This window comes from Oncorhynchus gorbuscha, linkage group LG24, assembly GCF_021184085.1.
Source record: "Oncorhynchus gorbuscha isolate QuinsamMale2020 ecotype Even-year linkage group LG24, OgorEven_v1.0, whole genome shotgun sequence".
Lineage (NCBI taxonomy): Eukaryota > Metazoa > Chordata > Actinopteri > Salmoniformes > Salmonidae > Oncorhynchus > Oncorhynchus gorbuscha.
This window is the reverse complement of record NC_060196.1, coordinates 42,604,999-42,621,961: the sequence shown is the minus strand read 5'-3', so window position 1 is coordinate 42,621,961 and position 16,963 is coordinate 42,604,999. Positions and strand designations below refer to the sequence as shown.

Here is a 16,963-nt window from a genome sequence, read left to right as displayed (position 1 = left end):
ATACCTTTCTCTCATTCTCTCTCTTCCCTCTCTCCCTCATACCTTTCTCTCATTCTCTCTCTTCTCTCTCTCCCTTATACCTTTCTCTCATTCTCTCTCTTCCCTCTCTCCCTCATACCTTTCTCTCATTCTCTCTCTTCCCTCTCTCCCTCATACCTTTCTCTCATTCTCTCTCTTCTCTCTCTCCCTTATACCTTTCTCTCATTCTCTCTCTTCCCTCTCTCCCTCATACCTTTCTCTCATTCTCTCTCTTCTCTCTCTCCCTTATACCTTTCTCTCATTCTCTCTCTTCTCTCTCTCCCTCATACCTTTCTCTCATCTTCTCTCTTCTCTCTCTCCCTCATACCTTTCTCTCATTCTCTCTCTTCCCTCTCTCCCTCATACCTTTCTCTCATTCTCTCTTCTCTCTCTTCTCTCTCCCTCATCTCTCTCTTTCCGCTCACCCTCAAGCCTCTCTCTCCTGCATTTCTCTCTCTTTCTTTTTCTCTCTCTCTCTCAATCTCTCTCTCTGTCTCTTACACGCACGCACGTACGCACACACACACACACTACACTCACTCACTCACTCACCCTTCCGTGAGGAGATGAGTCTAGCCAACAATTCACTGAGGTTGGCTCTGGAGTCTTCGTCTTCTTCTGCCGTATATGGGACGGTATTGTCCAAAGGGGCGGAGCGTGTCTGTCTGAGGCGTGGCTTGGAGAGGAAGTGGGCGTAGGCTTCAAGACGTGCTATCAAAGGGAGTACGAAACACCTTGTTAGCTTTTGTCTACTGTCTTGGGTTGGTTGGTGCAATTCAATGACATATGTAAAAATATTATGATAATAATTGATTGATATAATCTGTTATTGCTAGTGCGTCTTTCTAGAGCCCAAGAATTGCCGTAAAAAGCATAAACATTCATCATATCATCAGGACACCCGTTTGAACAAAACATATCCATCAGTTGCATTGTACCAGGAAAGATAAATCAAGCTCAGCTAAAGCATTTTAACGTATTAGATTGAAATGTATTTGACATCCAGATGTGATCTCCCTGTTCTTACCTTCAGAGGAAGGGGGCATGGCAGGGTCGCCCTCCTGGAGGGGGGGAGAGGACTGGGGTCGTCCCAAACAGCTAGTGGACAGGACCACCAACAGAACACACACACACAACCCCGCCGTCATCTGGGGGAGAGAGAGGGGAAGAGGGGTAGAGGGGAAGAGGGGAAGAGGGGTAGAGGGGAAGAAGGGTAGCGGTGAAAGGAGTGGAGAGGAGAGGAATGTGACATAAAGGTGTGAATGGTTAAACTACTTCTTTCGTCTGTCGGTGAAAAGCAAGACACCCCTTCACTAATTTACTGGAAGTCTTGACTTGTTCATCCCAAAGAGGCATTAGTGATGTGATGAGGTTATTGAAATGTTCTGGAGAGACTTAGGAAAACCTTTTCCTTCTCTTTCACTCCTGATCTGTTTCTTCCCTCCCCTCTGAGATCTCTTCACTCATTAAGTCAGAATATAACTGAATGACTGAACTTCTTGTCCAGATTATTAGTCAAAATAAAATATGCTACAATAGAATATAAGAGAATATAATAGAATGTAGACTAAAGTGATCCCTAAAAGATAAAATGACACAAATGTGTGGCACAGTAATTGTCAATCTGAATGACTGATAAATGTTGGCAGTCTGTAAAGTGGTCTATGGGAGACCAGTGAGGTCACTGTCAGCTGTTCCCATCACTAAACCTACACTTCAGCTGCTACACTTCAACCGATCATTTACATACACTTCACCATATCACTCATTACACACACAGCAGTCCACACTACATCATTTATCTACTTGATCAAACACAACCTAACAAGAAAATATAGCAATTGGATTAATGAAAAAAAACATTCCGTTAAAATATTGTTTTCCAGAGATCTTGTACTTGTTCCTGACTCAAGAACAACTACATACAATTTGGTAATTCATTTGTTCTCAATTAACTGAATAAAGGTTGAGAAATATAGAGAAAAACACTTACAGAGCAAGAGAGAAAAGGAAGGAAGAAGTGCTGTTCTTACCTTGAGGAAAGAGAGTCCTTGTGTTGGAGGAGTGTTTGAGAGAGGGATGAAGGGACTTCTCCACTCAGAGAGAGAGGCACCCCTTATATACACCCCGGCTCTCCACCCAGTCTGTGTGTGTGTGTGTGCTGAGTTTTGTGTCAGCTTTTACCTCAATGATGAGTCAGTGTGTGTGTCAGTGGGTTTTCTCAGTGTGTGAGAGCTTGGTTATGCCCATTAGGCCCTCTAGGGGGCATTACCTACAGCGGGGCAAAAAAGTATTTAGTCAGCCACCAATTGTGCAAGTTCTCCCACTTAAAAAGATGAGAGAGGCCTGTAATTTTCATCATAGGTACACTTCAACCATGACAGACAAAATGAGAAAAAAAATCCAGAAAATCACATTGTAGGATTTTTAATGAATTTATTTGCAAATTATGGTGGAAAATAAGTATTTGGTCACCTACAAATAAGCAAGATTTCTGGTTCTCACAGTCCTGTAACTTCTTCTTTAAGAGGCTCCTCTGTCCTCCACTCCTTACCTGTATTAATGGCACCTGTTTGAACTTGTTATCAGTATAAAAGACACATTTTCTATAGGATTGAGGTCTGGGCTTTGTGATGGCCACTCCAATACCTTGACTTTGTTGTCCTAAAACCATTATGACATTGTCCATTTGGAAGACCCATTTGCGACCAAGCTTTAACTTCCTGACTGATGTCTTGAGATGTTGCTTCAATATATCCACATAATTTTATTGCCTCGTGATGCCATCTATTTTGTGAAGTTCACCAGTCCCTCCTGCAGCAAAGCACCCCCACAACATGATGCTGCCACCCCTGTGCTTCACAGTGGGATGGTGTTCTTCGGCTTGCAAGCCTCCCCCTTTGTCCTCCAAACTTAACGATGGTCATTATGGCCAAATAGTTATATTTTTGTTTCATCAGACCAGAGTACATTTCTCCTAAATGTACGAACTTTGTCCACATTTGCAGTTGCAAACCGTAGTCTGGCTTTTTTATGGCGGTTTTGGAGCAGTGGCTTCTTTCTTCCTGAGTGGCCTTTCAGGTTATGTCGATTTAGCACTTGTTTTACTGTGGTTATAGATACTTTTGTACCTGTTTCCTCCAGCATCTTCACAAGGTCCTTTGGTGTTGTTCTGGGATTGATTTGCACATTTCTCACCAATGTACGATCATCTCTAGGAGACAGAACACGTCTCTTTCCTGAGCGGTATGACGGCTGCGTGGTCCCATGGTGTTTATACTTGCGTACTACTGTTTGTACAGATGAACGTGGTACCTTCAGGCATTTGGAAATTGCTCCCAAGGATGAACCAGACTTGTGGGGGTCTACAATATTTTTTTCTGAGGTGATTTCTTTTGATTTTCCCATGATGTCAAGCAAAAAGGCAGTTAGCTGGAAGGTAGGTCTTGAAATACATCCACAGGTACACCTCCAATTGACTCAAATTATGTCAATTAGCCTATCAGAAGCTTCTAAAGCTGTGACATATAAAAAAAAAAAATTCCAAGCTGTTTAAAGGCAAAGTCAACTTAGTGCATATAAACTTAATGACTCCAACCTAAGTGTATGTAAATGTCCGACTTCTTCTTTATCTCCCCTCTCCTTTCTCTCTCTCCCCCACCTCTCTCTCTCTCTCTCTCTCTTCCCCACCTCTCTCTCTCCCCCCCACCTCTCTCTCTCCCCCACCTCTCTCTCTCTCTCCCCACCTCTCTCCCTCTCCCCCACCTCTCTCTCTCCCCCACCTCGTTCTCTCTCTCCCCCACCTCTCTCTCTCCCCCACCTCTCTCTCTCTCCCACCTCTCTCTCTCTCTCCCCCACCTCTCTCTCTCTCCCCTACCTCTTTCTCTCTCTCCCCCACCTCTCTCTCTCTCTCCCCCCACCTCTCTCTCTCTCCCCCACCTCTCTCTCTCTCTCTCCCCCACCCCTTTCTCTCTCTCCCCCACATCTCTCTCTCTCCCCCATCTCTCTCTCTCTCTTCCCCACCTCTCTCTCTCTCTCCCACCTCTCTCTCTCTCCCCCCCCTCTCTCTCTCTCCCCTACCTCTTTCTCTCTCTCCCCCACCTCTCTCTCTCTCTCCCCCACCTCTCTCTCTCTCCCCCACCTCTCTCTCTCTCTCTCTCCCCCACCCCTTTCTCTCTCTCCCCCACATCTCTCTCTCTCCCCCATCTCTCTCTCTCTCTTCCCCACCTCTCTCTCTCTCTTCCCCACCTCTCTCTCTCTCTTCCCCACCCCTCTCTCTCTCTCTCTTCCCCAGCTCTCTCTTTCTCTCCCCTACCTCTTTCTCTCTCTCCCCCACCTCTCTCTCTCTCTCTTCCCCACCCCTCTCTCTCTCCCCCACCTCTCTCTCTCTCTCCCCCACCTCTCTCTCTCTTCCCCCTGTCTCTCTCTCCCCCACCTCTCTCTCTCGTCCCCCCACCTCTTTCTCTCTCTTCCCCCTCTCGCTCTCTTTTTTACTTTCTCTCTCCCCTCCATCCTCCATTTATCTCTCTCAGTTGATTGGATGGGAATAAGAGGGATTAAAGAGACTCATTGATCACCGTGGTGACCTGATCAATCATTAGGCATTGATCAGCTGTCTCCGGTGAATATCCTTGTTAAGGGAACAACGTTCTAGCGATCTATGAGAGGGTTTACAACGCTGTCACAGAGAGAAAGTCTTCACCTGTATTTTCACTGGTCTCCTCCAGCTCCAAGGAAACTTTCAAGCCATTGTTAAATGTTCCTGAATCATATATTATGGTACCAATACCACAGATTAAGCTTGTCAGCATGTGGACTGAGAGTCTTTCTCTTATACTTCCTCCTTCGCTTTTTCTCATATTTCTAAACTATCCCTCTTGCTCATTTGCTAAAGACACACTCTCTCTCTCTCTCTCTCTCTCTCTCTCTCTCTCTCTCTCTCTCTCTCTCTCTCTCTCTCTCTCTCTCTCTCTCTCGCTCTCTCTCTGTTCCAAAGCCTGTTCCAATTTGAATTGATTATCAAATCAAATCAAATTGTATTGTCACATACACATGGTTAGCAGATTTTAGTGCGAGTGTAGCGAAATGCTTGTGCTTCTAGTTCCGACAATGCAGTAATAACCAACAAGTAATCTAGCTAACAATTCCAAAACTACTACCTTATAGACACAAGTGTAAGGGGATAAAGAATATGTACATAAAGATATATGAATGAGTGATGGTACAGAGAGGCATAGGCAAGATACAGTAGATGGTATTGAGTGCAGTATATACATATGAGATGAGTATGTAAACAAAGTGGCATAGTTAAAGTGGCTAGTGATACATGTATTACATAAGGATGCAGTAGATGATATAGAGTACAATATATACGTATACATATGAGATGAATAATGTAGGGTATGTAAACATTATATTAGGTAGCATTGTTTAAAGTGGCTAGTGATATATTTTACATCATTTCCCATCAATTCCCATTATTAAAGTGACTGGAGTTGAGTCAGTGTGTTGGCAGCAGCCACTCAATGTTAGTGGTGGCTGTTTAACAGTCTGATGGCCTTGAGATAGAAGCTGTTTTTCAGTCTCTCGGTCCCTGCTTTGATGCACCTGCACTGACCTCGCCTTCTGGATGATAGCGGGGTGAACAGACAGTGGCTCGGGTGGTTGCTGTCCTTGATGATCTTTATGGCCTTCCTGTGACATCGGGTGGTGTAGGTGTCCTGGAGGGCAGGTAGTTTGCCCCCGGTGATGCGTTGTGCAGACCTCACTAACCTCTGGAGAGCCTTACGGTTGTGGGCGGAGCAGTTGCCGTACCAGGCGATGATACAGCCCGACAGGATGCTCTTGATTGTGCATCTGTAGAAGTTTGTGAGTGCTTTTGGTGACAAGCTGAATTTCTTCAGCCTCTTGAGGTTGAAGAGGCGCTGCTGCGCCTTCTTCACGATGCTGTCTGTGATGTGTACGCAGAGGAACTTAAAACTTACTACCCTCTCCACTACTGTTCCATCGATGTGGATAGGGGGTGTTCCCTCTGCTGTTTCCTGAAGTCCACAATCATCTCCTTAGTTTTGTTGACGTTGAGTGTGAGGTTATTTTCCTGACACCACAATCCGAGGGCCCTCACCTCCTCCCTTCTGTGGGTGGCGTAGGAGTTGTGCGTGTTAACATGGGTATGTGTTTGTGTAATAGCGTAGTTGCGTGATTGTGTGTGTGTGTGTGTGTGTTTGTTTGTTTGTATCATAACGTGGTTGTGTTTTTGTGTGTGTGGTTGTGTGTGGGTGTGTGGGATTGGATCCATAGCAGTGTCGATCTTTATCATTTTTTCTGGCAGGATAGTCTGATAACTGCACATAACTTGTAAGGACAGCACATAACCTGTAAGGACAGCACACAACTTGTAAGGACAGTACACAACTGAAACCAATGTGATCCAGTACTTAAATAAACCTACTGAAAGAGGTGTCATTTTATGAATAGAGTACCTTTTGGGTCATGTCAATTTGTAAAAAAATATATATATATTTATTTAACCTCATTTTAAAATACTGTCATTAAGAGCACATGTTCAACTTTATAATGAACATATTTTCCTATCTCAAGAAAAACAGTCAGTGACAGTTAAAGGGTTTAAGTTGTCATCTTTAATCATAGCTAACTCCCCAGGTGACAGGGGGAATTGAAGACTGTTGTGCGCAACAGGGAGGGACAAATGAAAGCCTGGGAATGTTTCATTTCTATCCTCTATGGGTAACAGGGTTGATGTGTGATGCTCGACACACTCAATTTCCCATCACAAAACACTAGAAAGTAGCCAAAAAGAGTGGAACCAGCTCACCTGCTTTAACTCTGATGTGACTATTAGATTTTCTTTTCAGTTTTTCTTTACATAAAAATATGTACAAAGAAAAGGAATTATTAAAACAGTTCACATTACAGGGTTGACCTTAGAACTAAGGGAAACATTTTATTCACAAACCGCTTTAAAGCAGCAATCACCATTTGTAACTCTAACAAAGTGGACTCCCCAACCCTGTTTCGATAAAAAGCTGAGGGATGGGGCTGAAGAAATGTTCCCACTCTCAAATTCATAGACAGAGCTACTGGATGCAATGACTGACCAAAATACTGTTTGAACCATGTTTTGAGGCTATATAGTGTTGGTTTACATTTACATTGTTCACCAACATTGGAGTAAAACAAACTGATATTTTGGGTTCTGATGGGGTACGACAATTGATCTAAGCTCATGAGGCATTTCTAAGTTATTTTCTTCAAGAATCAATGGGTACTTATCATAAATGTAGAAATCCAAAACTGTATGTAGCAACAGCAACTGCAGATTGTCCCTTTAAATAAGTACAAATCTTCAGAAATTACACTACCGTTCAAATGTTTGGGGTCACTTAGAAATGTGGAAACGGACAATTTTTTAATGGAATATCTACATAGGCGTACAGGGACCCATTATCAGCAACCATCACTCCTGTGTTCCAATGGCACGTTGTGTTAGCTAATCCAAGTGTATCATTTTAAAAGATTACTTGATCATTAGAAAACCCTTTTGCAATTATGATAGCACAGCTGAAAACTGTTGTGCTGATTAAAGAAGCAATAAAACTGGCTTTATTTAGACTAGTTGAGTATCTGGAGCATCAGCATTTGTCGGTTCGATTACAGGCTCAAAATGGCCAGTAACAAATACCTTTCTTCTGAAACTCGTCAGTCTATTCTTGTTCTGAGAAATGAAGGCTATTCCATGCGAGAAATTGCGAAGAAAATGAAGATATCGTACAATGCTGTGTACAAATCCCTTCACAGAACGGCGCAACCGGTCTCTACCCAGAAAGAGTAGTGGGAGGCCCCGGTGCACAACTGAGCAAGAGGACAAGTACATTAAAGTGTCTAGTTTGAGAAACAGGCACCTCACAAGTCCTCTACTGGCAGAGTCGTTAAATAGTATCCGAAAAACACAGTCTCAACGTCAACAGTGAAGAGGCGACTCTGGGATGCTGGCTTAGAACTTTGTTCCAGAGCATAGATATACAGTATGTAATCCAGCTGTTAAATGTAACACTTTATCAAAATGGACTCACATAACCTCTGAAAGGACATAAAAGGCACTCAGAATGTACGACCCATAATGCATTTTGCCATGTCATAGAGAGATTTTTTATGAGATTAATTTTATTTTAACAATAGAAACCTTCCACCGCCATAGAAACACTCCTAGAGCTGAAACATCTCAACCATTCCTCATACCTCTATCGATGTAAACACATTTGAGAGAAAGAGAGAAGGAGAGGGAGCGGGAGAGGAAGAAAAAGGCAGAGTGACAGAGTGAGAGGGGGACAGAAACAGAATGAAAGGGAGAAAGAGAGAAGGAGAGGGAGCGGGAGAGGAAGAAAAAGGCAGAGTGACAGAGTGAGAGGAGGACAGAAACAGAATGAAAGGGAGAAAGAGAGAGAAACTCTTGCCGAGGGCATGTGAATAACAGATTATAGACAGCGCCTCCAGTTCCATGTAAACACAATCAATTATTCACAGAGGTATTAATACATCTGTCTCTGTAGCATCACCTTTACACACACACACACACACACACACAGAAGTATATATATGCCATTTAGCAGACGCTTTTATCCAAAGCGACTTACAGTCATGTGTGCATACATTCTACATATGGATGGTCCCGGGGATCAAACCCACTACCCTGGCGTTACAAGCGCCATGCTCTACCAACTGAGCTACAGAAGGACCACACGCACACACGCGGACACGCACACGCGCACGTTATTTATTCATCTTTCTGAGATAACAACACTTCCTGTGAGAAAACATAATTTGGCAGAAACTGGTTAGAGGACAACGTTCTAACAAGCAAACAACATGTATTAATATAACAGAGATGGTTTGGGGAACGTTTGTTGGCTCCACTAGTTAATTCAGAGGCTTAAGCTCAGGGCTAAGCACGGGCTTGTGGCACATAGATCAACCAGCGTTTGAACCCATGCGAGTATTCCTACTGCTAATTGTCTAGTCGTGTCATGTGAGTTTGCATACGTAAGTGTGTAAATGCGTGACCTATTAAGTGCACATCCATGACCACACATGTGAACACACACACAGGTCCCTGATCCTCAGATGAAGTGTTTGTTGCTGCTTCATCGTAACTATGCCAGCAGTTACACACACAATTTATGTGTGCATAATTATCCTTTGACAGTATTGATGGGAAAAGGGAGGTTTCTGACAGAATTACTTCAGTTTGAACATTTACAGTCATTTCTCTGTCACTGAATCTCCAGTGTGAAGTTGAATAAGGAAGACTAATTAGACAGTTTGTTGTCCTGCATGGTGTTGATGCTCCTCAGGCAGTCTGTCTGTCTGTCTGTCTGTATGTCTGTATGCTAGTGATTTGGAGGGGGTGGTTTGGCATTCTATGTTCACATGGTGATCTGGAGACAGGTGTTATCTCCTCAGGCTTCTGAAAAGATAATTTGGATAGTTTGCTTGTATGACTGGCCAGGTATCGAATCTGGGTGGTGCTCACAACTCCTAGTCCGAGTTTGCCCTTTGAACTAAAGCCCAGGCATTCAGAAGCTAACACAAGTCTTTATGTCTCAAGCAAGGATACTCATCAGGCAAGACAGCAAACTACCTCTGCTATATGGAATCCCAGTACAGTCACAAGTCATGAGAGGGTGAAGCGGTTAAGGGGCTTGATTCAATCTTGATCGCAAAATACCTTTACATTTCAAGCGCTGTAGCACGACGTAGCACGACGTAGCACGACGTAGCGCGACGTAGCACGACGTAGCACGACGTAGCATGCTTGAAATGTAAAGGTATTTTCCGATTTAGCCGACATATGCAGTGTTTACCGTGAATTAGAGCTCTGTTACCTGAACCGAGCCAGACGGGCCCGACAACATACATCAGGTTAGGGCCGGGTAGGGACAGTTTTTTTTTCATCAATATAAATAGGTTTTTGGGTATTACTAAATTGATCTCTAACATTTTGAAGCTGAGCCATTTGCTTGTGCTCTGCTGCGCAGTCAAGTCATATCTGACTAAGATCATGACATGGTGTCAGAAATGCTTCAACCTAGTCAAATATAAGACCAGAACATTGCCTGAGTCGACAGGTGAGATTATTTAACAGAAATAGTAACTTTCCTTGATTTTTGTCTGAGTTTAGAGTGAATAAAAGTAGCTAGCTACCTGCTAACTGCTCTCTGTCATGTCTCGTGAACAGCCCAAGGTGTAGCCGTTGCTATGTAAAATAAAACACGCAGACTAGCAGCAGATTGCATGCAGCATGAGCAGCACAGGGAGCGAGGACAGACAGAGATGAGCAGCTAATGTATACTAAAAAAATGTTTTTCTGATTCCGGGTCCGGGGAGGGCCGGGCCTTAAATTTGGCAGAAGAAATCAGGCCTGGGTAGGGTATGGCCTGAACGTTGCGGGTATGGGTAGGCCTCGGGCTTAATATTCATGCCCCTACAGGGCTGCAGTCTCCGTGAACGTGGGACCATTGCCTTTAAATTTAAATCACGCTCTAGCACTGAACTTTGGCGATATGGATGGAATCGAGCCCAAGATGAGTCATTCCAAAACGTCAAGATTTGTCAATTCTCTACAAGGAGTTGTCAGGTGGCTATTCCTACTGGTGTGAATGAGCCACTGGTTCCAAGAGGATGCAACATGCGACATTAGAGCCAAAGAAAAGGAAAGCGCTCACATACTGTTTCTTTAAACTTACTTATGGAACTAGCACCCATTTTCAGGAGAGTAGAGTAGATGAGTGGTGAAGAGAGGAGAGAGGGATGAGGACAGGTTAGAGGGATGAGGGGAGGGATAAAAGAAGATGAGAGCAAGATGAGAGGGGAGGTAAAAGGAATTAGAAGAGAGGAGAGGAGGAAAAACAGTACAAACAGCATGCTAATGAAAACTTGATACTAAACTATCAAAATAAAGTTGTCAAAAAATATAAATAGTGAAGTAAAGTACAGAAAAAACGATTACATTTTTTTTTTTTTACTTAAGTACTTTACACCACTGTTGTTACAAAACCATTACACCGCATGACCAAAGGTATGTTGACTCCTGCTCGTCAAACATCTCATTCCAAAATCATGGGCATTAATATGGAGTTGGCCCCCCTTTGCTGTTATAACAGCCTCCACTCTTCTGGGAAGGCTCTCCACAAGATGTTGGAACATTGCTGCAGGGACTTGCGTCCATTCAGTCACAAGAGCATTAGTGAGGTCGGGGACTGATGTTGGGCAATTAGGCCTGGCTCACAAGCAACGTTCCAATTCATCTTAATGGTGTTCGATGGGGTTGAGGTTAGGGCTCTGTGCAGGCTTGTCAAGTTCTACCACACCGATCTCGACAAACCATTTCTGTATGGACCTCGCTTTGTGCACAGGGGCATTGTCATGCTGAGACAGGTGAGGGCCTTCCCCAAACTGTTGCCACAAAGTTGGAAGCACAGAATCATCTAGAATGTCATTGTATGCTGAAGCATTAAGATGTATTTTCACTGGAACTAAGTGGCTTAGCCCGAACCATGGAAAACAGCCCCAGACCATTATTCCTCCTCCACCAAACTTTACCGTTGGCCCTATGCATTGGGGCAGGTAGCGTTCTCCTGGCATCCGTCAAACCCAGATTCGTCCCTCGGACTGTCAGATGGACGCGTTTCCACTGCTCCAGAGTCCAATGGTGACAAGCTTTACACCACTTCAGCCAACACTTGGCCTTGCGCATGGTGATCTTAGGCTTGTGTGCTGCTGCTTGGCCATGGAAATCCATTTCATGAAGCTTGCAACGAACAGTTCTTGTGCTAACGTTGATTCCAGAGGCAGTTTGGATCTCGATAGTGAGTGTTCTACTGCCAATGTTTGTCTATGGAAATTGCATGGCTGTGTGCTCGATTTTATACACCTGACAGCAACAGGTATGTCTGAAATAGCCACAGTGTATCTTGTGAGCCATTGGAATTGCATTTATTTTCCAATTACTTAATAGGTCTTAGTCAGATCCCTGAACAATTCTTTTGAACCAACAACATACATTCTGATGTGTGTGTGTGTGTGTGTGTGTGTGTGTGTGTGTGTGTGTGTGTGTGTGTGTGTGTGTGTGTGTGTGTGTGTGTGTGTGTGTGTGTGTGTGTGTGTGTGTGTGTGTGTGTGTGTGTGTGTGTGTGTGTGTGTGTGTGTGTGTGTGTGTGTGTGTGTGTGTGTGTGTGTGTGTGTGTGTGTGTGTGTGTGTGTGTGTGCGTAGACGGGAGGTATTACACATTTTTATCTAATAACCCTTGATAAGGGTCAATTACATTGCACTCTGAAACTCATTGCGATGAAAAGGTTTTTTGATGCAGAGACAGTCTGAAAGGTCTGGTCCGAACAGAAAGAGGGATTCAGCAGAGCTAGGCTTACTGATTGTCATCAATAATAATATAACAAAACTCTGAAGCCTTTCTTCCTACTCAACAACCCATGTTATCTTTATTTCTACATGAGGGAATATTTTAATGTGTGTTTCCAAAGTGTATATATTACTGTACAATACAGATATAGCAGCAGTATAGAATAGGGATTATAATAGTAAGATGAAAGGTGTGTATTGTGTATAACTACCCAGCAAACAGGGGACCTCCTAACGACATTTGGCGACATTCCCATTAGGTCCCTTAAACGGTTTCGGGAAGACGTTATCCCGCTGACATTCGGAGAACATTAAAACATGACGTTAACCTCGGGACCATAAGAGGATGTTCAGTACAGGTCCCGGTTTGGTCGCATTATAACGTTGCAATAAGGTATTTTGATATCCATTAGGGAAATGTTATGAAAAGGTTCCTATTTGGTTCTGACAAGACGTTATCCATGGGACATTCAATGACCACAAGGGGACATTTCACAATGGTCAAGGGGATGTCGCATGATGGTCCCAAGGGAACTTACTCTGGGGATCTTTGTATAATTCCCTATACGTTACCAGGATATCGCTTAGGACCTTGTCAGGACCATGTCAGGACCTTTTTAGGCCATTCTCAGGCCTTTCATTTTACTAGTCACTTTAGGTGACAAAATAGTCACCTAAAGTGGTCAGGATGTTGTGTCATGTTCCCCTGGAGGTTTTGTCTTAGTTCCCGGTTTGTTCTGGGGACATCCCCGAGGATGTTTTTAGGACATGCTTGGGATGTTGTCTCATGGTCCCCTGGAGGCCAGGACATGGAGGCCAGGACATGATGGTCCCAGGTGTCCCAACCGACTATAAGTGAACTAATGAAATGGTGTGGGTGTTGTAAGGTAAGTGGTACTTGTTAAGCTAAAATAGTTCAAAAATCATTGATCAATATAATTACATTTTACATGATTACTTAGTACTGAATTTCCAACATTTTCAACCTGGGATTTGAACTCATAATTTGCATCAGGCTGATCTTTCTGCTATGCCACACAGTCTGAAACATTCTCAGAAGTCCCATACAGCACAGCTACCCAACTGGCGGCCAAGTTCGGCCCGCGGGTGGTTTTATTTGGGCCCCCAAGTTTTCTGAGCAAAAAATAAATAAATAAATAATAATAATATACAGTACCAGTCAAAAGTTTGGACACACCTACTCATTCAATAGTTTTTCTTTATTTAAAAAAAACTATTTTCTACATTGTAGAATAATAGTGAAAACATCAAAACTATTAAATTACACATATGGAATCATATAGTATCCAAAAAAGTGTTTAAAAAAAATCTAAATTGCCACCCTTTTCCTTGATGACAGCTTTGCACACTCTTGGCATTTTCTCAACCAGCTTCACCTGGAATGCCTTTCCAACCGTCTTTAAGGAGTTTCCACATATGCTGAGCACTAGTTGGCTACTTGTCCTTCACTCTGCGGTCCAACTCATCCCAAACCATCTCAATTGCGTTGAGGTCGGGTGATTGTGGAGGCCAGGTCATCTGATGCAGCACTCCATCACTCTCCTTCTTGGTAAAATAGCCCTTACATTGCCTGGAGGTGTGTTGGGTCATTGTCCTGTTGAAAAACACTTGATAGTCCCACTAGACGCAAACCAGACAGGATGGCGTATTGCTGCAGAATGCTGTGGTGTGCCTTAAGTGTGCCTTGAATTCAAAATAAATCACTGGCAGTGTCACCAGCAAGGCACCCCCACACCATCCCACCTCCTCCATACTTCACGGTGGGAACCACACATGTGGAGATCATCCATTCACCTACTCTGCATCTCACAAAGACACGGCGGTTGGAAGCAAAATCTCAAATTTGGAATTATCATTATCATTATTATATTATCCGGTCTAATGTCTATTGCTTGTGTTTCTTGACCCAAACAAGTCTCTTCTTCTTATTGGTGTCCTTTAGTAGTGTTTTGTTTACAGCAATTTGACCATGAAGGCCTGATTCAAGCAGACTCTAAACAGTTGATGTTCAGAGATGTGTCTGTTACTTGAACTCTATTTGGGCTACAATTTCTGAGGCTGGTAACTCTAATGAACTTATCCTCTGCAGCAGAGGAAACTCTGGGTCTTCCATTATTGTGGCGGTCCTCATGAGAGACAGTTTCATCATAGCGCTTGATGGTTTTTGCCACTGCACTTGAAGAAACTTTCAAAGTTCTTGATATTTTCCGTATTGACTGACGTTTATGTCTTAAAAAGTAATGTTGGACTGTTGTTTCTCTTTGCTTGTTTGAGCTGTTCTATCCATAATATGGACTTGGTCTTTTACCAAATAGGGCTGGCTTCTACCCCCCTACCTTGTCACAACACAACTGATTGGTTCAAACACATTAAGGAAGAAAAATCCACAAATTAACTTTTAACGAGGCACACCTGTTAATTGAAATGCATTCCTGGGGATTACCTCTGGTTGAGAGAATGCCAAGAGTGTGCAAAGCTGTCATCAAGGCAAAAGGTGGCTATTTGAACAATCTGAAATATAAAATGTATTTTGATTTGTTTAAAACTTTTTTGGTTACTCCATGATTCCATATGTGTTATTTCATAGTTCTGATGTCTTCACTATTATTCTACATTTTCTATGTAGAAAATTGTTTTAAAAAAGAAAGAAAAACACTTGAATGGTTAGGTGTCCCAACGTTTGACTGGTACTGTATATCGTTTTTATTTTTTATTTTTTATTGTTGGACATAAAAGACTAAAAACATTAGGAAATTAGTTCCAAGTGATTTTAATTTTGTAAATCTGTTCCAAGCATTCCCACACATAATAGAGAGAGAGAGAGAGACGTGTGATCATATACAAATGTAAGCATGGTTTGACATGATTATGTTTCAGTCAAATATTATATCTGTTTTAGCTTTTTGTGGTCAATTTGCAGTCTTCAAATGATTTGTGATTGGATTCTGGCCCACCGTCCATCCACTCAAGAAAGAATTGTCTCGCAGCGTTATGTAGTTGATGATCCCTGCCCTACACATTCATTACCTGTAATACATCTTCCGCTTAGTTAAAGAGTACCATCTGCACATCTATTGTAGTTATCAGTTAATCTGACTTTTTTATCATTATTTATTTGATTTACTTATTTCAGAAATTATGTTTTTTTTTGTGTAGTTGGCTAATGTTGGTGGGGCATATTATTCTGTTTAAATGTTACTCCTGAATCACTATGATAAATATAATAGTGAGATTTACATTGAAGTGTAGGAAAACAGGTGAAATCACTCATTGACACAGATAGCAGTCAGATTGGAATGCTGTGAACCAAGATGTTGTGAGTTCAAATCCCAAGTGAGGACATGTTGAATAAAAATGACTGTATAAATCATTTAATAATCTATGTCAAATATGTATGTTGAAAACACACTGTTTGTATTGCCAACAGACAAAGAGCTGTGAATGGATCAGTGGTTCACCAATCAGGGCCTAGATCTGCTTGGCAACAGTAACAATGGATACTGTGTAAGGAAACTAGTGTGCGCATGCCCTGGGTAGAATGTTCCCAAGCTGGGAACTAGATGAAAACCCCCAGGGGACAATGATAGAGCAATTAAAAGAGGCCTATAAACATCCTTGGGGATGTCCTCGTAAAAACTGGGAACTAGACTGAACCTCCACAGGACTATGACACAATTTGCCAAGAACATCCTAAATTCATCCTTGGGGACATCCTGGGACTAGGCAAAACCCCCACAGGACCATGACACAATGTCCTGATGACTTTAGGGAACCATTTGTGTAGGGATCACCTATGTATTAAGTATTAACCAGTCATTATACACAGCATGGGGAAATCATTAACTATAATCAATCGCTGTCCAATTACGGCTGAATGGATCACTTAGACTGTATTGACTGAAACAGTAATGGTTGTTCAACAGAGATGTAAGTATGTGTTGACTTTAGTATCAACAGGCTGGGAAAATAATGTTGAACAAATCAGTTCCAAGTGATGCAATCTATTTATCAAATGATTTCAAATTAGTCAAGACTTGAAAGGTACAGCTCAATGTCTAAGTGGTGTGTGTGTGTCAGTGGCAGTCGGTGCCGTTTAAGATTAGGAACAAAAAAAAAATGATGAGCATGGCCTTATTTCTATTACAGCATATTGGATGACTGTCATTCATATTCCGTTCACCCAGCTCAATGTAACATCAGCTCAATGTAACATCGATAGATTTAGGCTACTACATCATACTTGAATTTGCCCTATACCCATCATGAGGTTGATACAACCTAGCCTACACATAAAAGTTTATAACGGACACTACCGGTCAAAAGTTTGAGAACACCTACTCATTTAATTTTTTTCTTCTTTATTTGTACTATTTTCTACATTGTAGATGAATAGTGTAGACATCAAAACTATGAAATAACACATATGGAATCATGGAGTAACCAAGACAGTGTTAAACAAATCTAAATATATTTTATATTTGAGATTCTTCA

General features: G+C 42.4%; 1 protein-coding gene across 1 annotated transcript in view; it reads right to left on the bottom strand.

Annotated features, from left to right (window-relative positions):
* cckb (cholecystokinin b) overlaps positions 1-2,136 on the bottom strand; it is a 6,133-nt gene extending 3,997 nt beyond the window's left edge. The window contains exons 1-3 of the mRNA XM_046327525.1: positions 2,052-2,136; positions 1,046-1,166; positions 571-729 (exon numbers count right to left, since the gene is read on the bottom strand). Of these exons, the coding sequence (XP_046183481.1) occupies positions 571-729; positions 1,046-1,166 (280 nt within the window). The 5' untranslated portion in view covers positions 2,052-2,136. The remainder of the gene's footprint in view (positions 1-570; positions 730-1,045; positions 1,167-2,051) is intronic.
* Between the last annotated feature and the right edge of the window lie 14,827 nt (positions 2,137-16,963).